The sequence below is a fragment of the Oryzias latipes genome, chromosome 4, assembly GCF_002234675.1.
Source record: "Oryzias latipes chromosome 4, ASM223467v1".
Taxonomy (NCBI): domain Eukaryota; kingdom Metazoa; phylum Chordata; class Actinopteri; order Beloniformes; family Adrianichthyidae; genus Oryzias; species Oryzias latipes.
This window is the reverse complement of record NC_019862.2, coordinates 32,433,260-32,442,642: the sequence shown is the minus strand read 5'-3', so window position 1 is coordinate 32,442,642 and position 9,383 is coordinate 32,433,260. Positions and strand designations below refer to the sequence as shown.

Sequence of the window (9,383 nt, the reverse complement as noted above, 5' to 3'; positions counted from 1 at the left end):
AGAAGAAAATAATGATTGTTTTTGATATTCAGTTTAGAATTGTCCCCTATAGAGAACACAGTCTGGAGGATACACCATAAAAACACCAATATTTAAGAAGAAAAACTTCACAAGTTCAATTTAAAAGCAGCGATAAATAACCAAGGGTGCCTCGACATTGTTTTTTAGTTTCTTGCTACAAGAAAGTAAGAAACTTTCAAAAATAAAATTATTTACAATTGTTAAAATAAAACTAGTCACTATCTATTGGTGTTTTTTAAGCAATAATATTAAAACTTTTTGAGATTTTTAACCCTGGAGAGCCAAACAGCAAATTCCTTCTTGGATTTTAAAGTTAGTTTTACTTTTTTCTCCCTTTTGTTTGTTTGTTCATTTTAGGTAGCAGCAATTACAAAAATCAAAAATAAATGTATGAAAAATAGATTTTAAAAAAGCAGCGACATAATCAGTCCTCCGGGGTTAAAATTAAGCTTCTCTAAAAATTTCAATAATGCCAAATTAACAGAGAAAGAAAACTAAAATATGATTGATAACAATGTTAAGAACAACAGAGACATTTAAAGTAAAGAAACAAATGTGGTTTTAGTCAAATATTTCAAATGTTTTCAAGCATCTTAGACTGAAAAAAGACTTGTGTCCATCCTTAAGACGGCCTCACCTTGGTTTAGTTTACTTTCTTAACAGTTGTGTTTGCCTTTTAATTTTAAAAAAATGAGAAAATTATGAGGAAGAATCAACATTCTTGATCTAAATGTCCTCGGATCACTTTAATAAACCAATATGTGGAAACTTTCCTGGCAAACCAGTCATCAGGGAGCTTTTCCACCCAAACATCATGTCGGCTTTCTGTAGCAAATATTGTTCTTCTTCTTTTTTTCAGCAGCATTTGCACAACAGCAGATGGTAACTTTCTCATGTCTGCTCCAGTTTGTCTGTTCTGACCTGAGCACAGCCGTAAAAAACAAGCTGTGCGTGAAAACATGTTCCAAAGGAGACGTCCCAACTTTGTCTGACACTCATGTGCAAAGGAGCCCATGAGCCTTCTGAGCATGCTCAGACACTGCCGCCTCCAGCACGCCACTCATTCACCTCCTCACACGGACGGCTGAGTCGTTTTCTAGGGATAGGAAATATGATTCGTTTACAGCAAAAACAACAACAACACTGAAATCTTTCCCAAAGAAAAATGGAATAATGTGCAAATTAGAATTTCTTGTCTTTCCCTGAAAGTTGGACTTTTCCCTCTCAGGTCGTCAGAGTAATGACTGGGTCAACAAAGAGAAAAATATTGATAGAAAATAGTCATTTCCCCACAGCTCACGGAAACATGTCCCACTTATGATTCAGATAAATATTTATGGCAGAAGTGAACATCATCCACGGAGGAGAGGAACAGAAGATTAGTGTCCCCGCATGGTTTCAGTCATGATGTCAACTCTTATTCCAGACTGTGCACACATGCAGGGAGCAGTAAAAACTAACATTTGGTGTTTTTTTAAAGTGCTTCGGGGTAAAATGGCTGTTTTTATTCGCTTTGACTGTGATGATGTCATTCTGAAGCAGCTTTGTGAGATAAAATCCTCATTTCAAATGTGTTTTTTTCTGCTTTAAGAAAGGAAAACTGTGGTTTCATTTCAGTAAACAGGGGGGTCAAACTCATTTAACCGAGGGCCACATCAGCGTAGTGTCTGTCCTCAAAGGGCCAGATGTAACTTATACATGTAACTAAATGTAATGAAAAATAAACGTAACTTCAATGTGAAATAATGTATTATTTATTTATTGTAACGTTTTGAATGACAATTACAGTTGCATAGAAAACATATGTTTGCTTGTTACTTTAGCATAAATCCTTTAACATTTGATTCTGTCAGGTTAATAATAATAATAATAATGGATTGGATTTATCTGCGCTTTTCAAGACACCCAAAGCGCTTAGGTTAGGTTAGGTTAGGTTATATGGACAGTGTTTAAGTCCTAATGGATAGTTTCCCAATCCCATATTTCAAGTCTGATTCCCCCTAGATATGAATAAATACACACCAATATTTATTCTTTATTTTAAGAAATTAAAAACGTTTATGCTCTCGCGGGCCACAGAAAAGACATGGAGGGCCACATTTGGCCCCCGGGCCTTGAGTTTGACACGTGCATTTATCAATCATTCCAGGTAAGTTGTTGACTTTGAATGTCAAATTATAATTAAGAAACAGCAGCTTACAGATAACTGAAATAATATCCTCTCTACTATAAAATATGCATTTTAGTGATGAAGAAAATCAGGAAGCTGAACAAAGAGTTTTACTACATCCTTTGCATCGCCTCTGGGAACAAACTGGTGTCTCAGCTGTAGCTGCAGCCTGCCAACTGCGACGCTGCAGCTGCAACCTGCCGACTGCGACGCTGCAGCTGCAACGTGCCGACTGCGACGCTGTAGCTACGGCCCGCCGACTGCGACGCTGCAGCTGCTGACTGCGACGCTGCAGCTACGGCCCGCCGACTGCGACGCTGCAGCTGCAACCTGCCGACTGCAACGCTGCAGCCTGCTGACTGCGACGCTGCAGCCTGCTGACTGCGACGCTGCAGCCTGCTGACTGCGACGCTGCAGCTGCAACCTGCCGACTGCGACGCTGCAGCTACGGCCCGCCGACTGCGACGCTGCAGCCTGCCGACTGCGACGCTTATCGTCTCAGACGGCCGGTCCCCTGGCTCGGCCTCACAGACAGCAAACCTCCGTCCTGCAGTCACTGATGTCAGCAGTTTGCACTTTTCCTGGCCGGCAGTGAATCTGTGGAATTTCTCTCCTCCATTCCATGGATGGGGATTTGCCCATCCGCCCTGCCCTTTAAGCTTAGCACGTGGGCTTGAACTGAGGAGGAGGAATCTGACCTGCTGCTTTCTGACCAGAGGAATGTTTTGTGTTGCGTTTAGTCCGTTTCTAGAACACTCAGCTTTAGCTGGGTAAAGCGGCAGAAGAGACTGTTTTTATTTAGTTTTAAAGTCCTGATCAATCTCAAAATTCCAAAGGTTCTGCTGTTGTGCCTTTCTTACTTAGAAAGATTGCGGTGTTAGAGCTTTGTCAGCCTAACTGGCTCACTGAGAATGAATTCATGTTTCCCTCCACTTTCCTGCAGGGATGCAGGATGCTGAACATTCAGGAAAATCTTTGTGGCGAGGGTTTCATTCTCGTCAAGACTCTGTGAACGGTGGACTCCAAGAGAAGAGACAAAGGAGACGGGAGGCAGCAATTCAAAGGTTTAATAAATAAACTTAAACATGACAAAATCCACTGAATGAAGGAGAAACAAAAAGACGACAAAGGAACTGAAAAGCAGACTTTTAAGGATCGTTAACACAAATCAGGACAGCTGTAGATGATTGACAACCTCGACTTGGTGTGATTGACAGGAAAGACTTTAAATCAAAGCATGACAGGCAGATGAGGGACGAGGACGTCTTCACGGTTCTGCTGCTGTGAAAAACACAATCAGGTCCTTTCTGCAGATGGGAACTCCAGGGTTTCACAAGGTTAAAAATCTATCAAATAAACCATATTTGACATCAGAAAAGCTTTCATAAATAGTTTAACTCATCAAAATGCTAATCATTTAAAAGTGGGCATGATTTTTTAAATTAAAAAGATACAAAAGATGCTTTATTTTTATTAGACTTCAACAGCTTTTGTTGGTTGAACCCACACAAAGAATTTTCCATGAGACCGTTAAAACTATATCCACTTAAACCAGGAGTGGGTTCACTTTTTGACTTGAGGGCCACATAGAGTTCTAAAATTGGACTTGAGGGCCGGACCGGGACAGATGCATGGAGTGTTTTGGAAATTCACCTCATCAGACAAAGAATTAACGTGGAGTCTGGATGGAAGCTTTTTATTAGAGTTTTTATTTCCCAATCTGTGGCTTTAGCTCCCATGGTGGGTCGCTGTCGGTCCAGGTGAAACCTGGAAAAAGGCTGCCTTCATGTGGCGTCGGAACGATCGAAACGATTCCCGCCCGACCGGGAAAACAAACGTTGGAACACCAGAATGCAGAATAACCTTCTGCTCATAAACAAAGGTCCATTTATTCTTTAAGGAGACTCCATAAGGACATGGAAAATAAAACGATCATCAAGATTATCGGTATCATTTCTTCCAGTTTGGGGGCCAGATGACATGGTTTAGGGGGCCGGATGTGGCCCCTGTGCCGTTGTTTGCCCGCCCCCCTCTAAAATGAGGACATTTTTACACAAATGGAGATTTGATCAGCTTTGCTGAGAGCGTAAAGGTTAGTCTGAGAATCAACCAGCTGACCAGGAAGGAGGGGCGCTGTGGTGCAGTGGCTGCACAGCGAACAGACCTTTCTGTCCAAACATGGACAACAGCTGAAATCAGGCAGCAAGAGCGATGAAGCTCAGAAGCAGACGAGTCGTCTTTTGCTGGTGCTCACACAACAATCCTGCAGCCTCTCGCCTGGACGTGGCTGCCGGTGTACGTGATGTCACACCTCACCTCGTTGTTGGAAAAGTCCGACTCCTGGACCAGCTGAGATGGGTTCACTGTCACCTGGAAAACAGGGGAAACTTCAGCGCCGCATGGTTTGGACGTCGTCAACACAGTCTCTGCATCTCACCTTAAGAACGTAGTTTCCAGGAGGCACGTCGGTGATGTCGATCCACTGACAGTCAATGTTGGCGTGATACGTATCATAGCAACCAGGACCGAGCCCCTGAAAGCAGCACATACCTATTTCACCGCACGTTTTATGACACAACTGGAGTCCAAACAAAATAAAGAAGGATAGGCTGGTGAGCATGGTCAAACCGCAGACTGACTTGGGTGTGGGCGGTGCACGCAAACCGGCGGCGGACTCCTGGGTCACAGGAAGTGTCCTCCAGACAGAAACTGGCTTTGTGCCCCTCAGCGACCTTCTGTCCAGAGGAAACATCCAGCAGGTCATAGTTGCTGAAGGCCTCCATGCTGTGGTAATGCCTAAACACACAGAAGGGCAGCTTTCCTGCTGATCTTCTTCACTGCTGCAACCTAAAGGCTGTTAACATTTCAACCCTGGAGAATCCACTGGATCACATTTGTTTGAACTGTTTCTATATTCTCTGTCTGTCTGGCTGCTTCTGGATTACGATCAGTGGGAATCCCCCCCCCATGGCTCTTTGAGTGTTGAGGGCTGCAGACCTCTGAGCTCTAGCTGGTTTTCTAACTCTGTGACTCCCTACCTGCTCAGGATTTCTATCCTTTACTTCTCTTTTGAAACAGTTCATTGTTTAAATTCGTACATTTTTCGTTTCTGTGTAAATATTTACATTTCTCAATAAAATTCAGAAAAAAAACGAGAAGGTGTTTGAAACTAAAGAGTTTTATTCAACAAGGGCCTTCAGTTAAACGTTTGTGTCTACAGAGCACCTTTAAAGGGGCTCTATTTGTCTTTTTGTGCTCATTAAAGGTGAATTAAAAGGCGTGACTCACTGGTGACAGCTGTGCCATTCCCACTGGTGTCTGGGTTTCTGTGGAAGGAAGTCTGCAGTGCCCTGGTTCTTCACTCGCTGAGGAAAGCGCAGCAGAACTCTGTAGTCCAGGTCACTGACGCTGTGATGGTACGCAGACCTGCAATGAGGAAAGCTGCATCACCTCAGCACGTCCTCCTCACCCCCCGACACGGAACTCCCTGTCCAGCTCGCATGGCCTCAGATTTAGCTCCTCAGAAACCGTCTGTCTGTCATTTCAGAAAGATTTTCCTTTGAGGCGTCCACCAGAGGAGTCTCAGGCAGCTTCCAGTGTGTGACTGTGTGTGTGAATGTGTGTGTGACTGGGTGAATGGGTCTGTGACTGTAAAGCGCTTTGTCCTTGTAGGAAGAAAGGCGCTATATAAGTATACGCCATTTACTTCCAGGTTTGTGTCCGTCCTCTCTGTCACTCCGCTGTCAAATCCAGGTGGGTGGGGGGGCAACACAAATCCTCCATGGAATGCTACCATTTCAGTCTGACATATTCTCAGATTTGCTTGTGTCTGCCAACGGCTTTAGTGACTCACTGTGTTATTCCTGGAGCCTGAGGACACAACAGCTGCAAAGCAAAGTTAAGTAAGCAACCCTCATTAAAATCCTAATTTATAGCGAACCTGGAAAGGCAGTTCTCCTCTGCTGCACAGCGAAGCGCATACATCTGCACCCTCTGGATGTACGAAGCTGCTTGGATGTAGTAGGGGTCTGGAATCAGGTCTGGGAGACCTGGAAACAGAAAAACCTGTTGATTCATGAGGGCACTGGTTTGACAGATTGGAGAATATAAAGAAGTATTTCAAAATTATCTTAAAGGTTAATCTTCGTAATATTAAGATCATATAAAATAGGTTTGACATTTCTATCCTTTATTTGAAATGACATGAGGAGAGTTAGTGAAGCCAAACTATCCCATAATGCTCTATAATTTACCTGAAGTGACATACTAGTGTTCAAAATCATTGACCTATACCGGAGGTTCAAGTATCATTGCCCTCGGCCTCACCGTTGTGGAAGAACCTGGTGCCGTACCCGGTTCCTGGAGGGCGCGTGTCCAGCCTGTTCCTGCGGTCCGGTGCGTAAACGTTGTAGAAAACCGAGTTCCTGTAATGGATACTGTGTGGATCCCGTGGATCGCTCGCATCCGCCGTGTCCGTGGCCCTGGGGGGAAGTCGAGTTCCAGCATTGTTGCTGGGCGGCTCTGGAGGAGTATCGTTGGGCTGTGGAGCGACCCTGGCCGGCGGGCGCGCTCCCCGCGCGCTGTGCGCTGTTGGGGCGTCTCCTGAATGGGTCTGATGAGGGACGGAGTCCTCCGCAGACACGTTGCTCCATACCGAGTTTGAACCGTCGCCTTCGAGACCACTGAGCTGGCTGCGCTCCGAGCCCCGCGCTCTTTCTTGCGCCGCATTGGCCCGTTGCGCACCGGCGTCACCTCTTGGTGCGCTCCGGCCTCCCCGCGGGACTCCGCTTCCGGAGAACTCTGGAGTGGCGGTAAAAGCCCCATCACTGCCGTTAAATGGAGCCAGGCGCGTGGAAGTCCGCCCGGAAGCGAGAAGGAACTGACCCGCATCAGAACCAACATCTGACGCCTCCGTTTGGCTGATTTGTTCCAAAATTCCCGCTGCGCCGCCAGAGCCCACAGGTCTGGTTCTGGTGGACCTGCCCAGAGCTGCAGGGGGCTGGATCTGCTCAGAACCCGGGTTTGTCGTCAGCAGCAGCTGCGTGCGCCTCCTGCTATGTGAGGGCGAGTGGTACCGAGTCCCGGTACTCAGCAAGCTGAACACCCGACCGTTGTTCTCCCACTGAAGCCGGTGCCTCCACGGTCCAAGGCGCGCGCCTGAAAGATGCTGCGCGCCTCCCGAACCCAGCAGAACATGAAGAAGGAGAAGGAGCACAGACCCAGACCTCTCCATGGCAACGCTGTCTGTGAGAGAGCAGCTGCAGAAAGGAGGATTTGGACACTTTGGAAAGCTGGACATGGAGGCGCGCGTGTCATCATTGGAGGGGGGGCTTGGTCTGGGACGTTTGAGTTAAAAGGATAACTAGACAGACAGAAAGATAGATAGATGTTGTGGTCATTAGCGGCTCTCAAGGCTAAATTTTAAATTAAGTTAAATTTTAATAACCAGTTCCCTTAAAAACAGACTTAAGAAACTATGAAGCAGAGATTTTGCTGTTTTCTGGATTATTAGAACCATTCAAGATTGTTATCATTTGCTGTTAAAGACTAACAAACAGAATCTATTACATGTAAAAGTTGTATCAACAAAGACATATTCACATTTTACGCCCTTTATTTATTTATTTATTTATTTTTTCTTTTTTTAACTTGTCCTGTCCAACAGCTGGGCAGACAGATGAGAGCTGAGGGCCTCTTGTGTTGGACATTTTTTACTTTAACAAGAGGGGTTATTAATCTTCAGACAAACCAAAGGTATGTCTGAATAAACCCCTTTTGGAATTGAGGCCAAACTTTATTAATTTCAATCATGTTTGAAAATCTTTGGTGTTGGACCGGACGGAAAAGGAAAGAGGGGAAGAAGAGGGAGGGACGATAGAGAGAGGGGGGGTAGGGGGTGATAATAGGAGGGGAAGGGGGGTAAGACCATGAAGCAGCATAGAGCAGACAGGTTTACTGGTTGTTAATCATTATGGTAAGGTTCAAATGCAGTACAAAAAGGGCGGAGTCTGTCCACACACACACTCAAATATTATAAACACACCTGCTAGCTGCAAAAATGTGCACATGTCAACATGTACACAAAACAGATAGTGTTCACACGCATACGTATGCCTTTAAACCAACTAGTGTGAAATATTTCAGTCATTCAGTCATGCAAGCTATTAGTGCAAAGGTGAGCTAACACCAGTGCTCAGGTGAGGTTTTATGTTCTTCTAAAATGGATGGTGGAACGTGAAAAGAAGGAGGGAGAGTGCCCAGCCATCCCCACCCCAAGACCCCCACCGCAGCAGCAGCGGCAGCCGGAATCCCCCCAACGCCACACGGGAACCGGCAGAGAACAACCGCCGCCCGGGCGACCAAGCCCGCCACCCAGGCCAGGGCCAGCAGGGCCGCCGCAAGGCCCCCAGAGCCAGAGGCCAGGGAGGCACGTAGGGAAAGAGAGCGCCGCCCCAGCCCAACCAGGAGAGCAGCCCCCCCGCCGCGCCGGGAGAACCCAACGCAGGGCCCCACCGGAGAAGGACGCCCACAGCCCCAAACGAGCACCCCACCACCACCCAGGAGTTCCGGGCATCCCCCCGCCCCAACCCCAGGTACGAGCCAGGACCCCCCAAGGGAGACCCGCCCCGCACTCCAGGCAGCCACCCGCCCGGCCGACGGTTGGTCCAGGGAGGAGCGAGGCAGCGGGCCCGCCGCCCCCGCCCAGGAGGGGGGAACCCTGGGGAAAAAAAGAGGGCCCAGAAGGGGTGTTGTAAATATGGCCGACCAGGCTCGGCCACAGTTGGAAATTTGGCGGGGCCCAGCACTCAGGAGCAAGGACCAGAACCCACCCCCCAGGGACCAGACACCCCCGGCTCAGATGTAATGTGAACCCCCCCACCGCGCGGAGAGAGCACCGCCGGGCCCAGGAAGCCGGCACCCCGGGGACACGGCCGCCGTTGCAAAGGGGCCCGTACCCCCCAGAAGGGAAGAGGCAGGGGACAGATGGACCCAGGTCCCACCTCCCTTGCAACATGTGTGTGCGTGTATGTGTGTTTGAGAAGGGGTGTGTGTGCATGTGTGTGTTTATGTTGGGATGTATATATTAAGGGGGGAGGGGGAGGGGGGGCATTTTACGCCCTTTAGCCTGCAGGCGGTCAGAGGAATTTCTGTGCTTTTCGTTGTATCTATTTTTCACCACCAGGAGGCAGTA

The 9,383-nt window shown here is 47.3% G+C and overlaps 1 protein-coding gene across 2 annotated transcripts; it reads right to left on the bottom strand.

Annotated features, from left to right (window-relative positions):
- Positions 1-3,240: 3,240 nt before the first annotated feature.
- On the bottom strand, positions 3,241-7,832 carry LOC101168667 (protein-lysine 6-oxidase). Of its 2 annotated transcripts, none has more exons than XM_004084089.4 (6): positions 6,518-7,828; positions 6,132-6,240; positions 5,480-5,617; positions 4,831-4,987; positions 4,629-4,724; positions 3,241-4,561 (listed from the first exon to the last, which is right to left on the bottom strand). In XM_004084089.4, the coding sequence occupies exons 1-6, from the start codon at positions 7,488-7,490 to the stop codon at positions 4,442-4,444; spliced, it is 1,593 nt and encodes a 530-aa protein (XP_004084137.2). In that variant the 5' UTR covers positions 7,491-7,828; the 3' UTR covers positions 3,241-4,441. The 2 variants fall into 2 exon arrangements, with proteins under 2 accessions (XP_004084137.2, XP_020555200.1); XM_020699541.2 differs by having other exon boundaries at positions 4,433-4,561; positions 4,831-4,926; positions 6,518-7,832.
- Between the last annotated feature and the right edge of the window lie 1,551 nt (positions 7,833-9,383).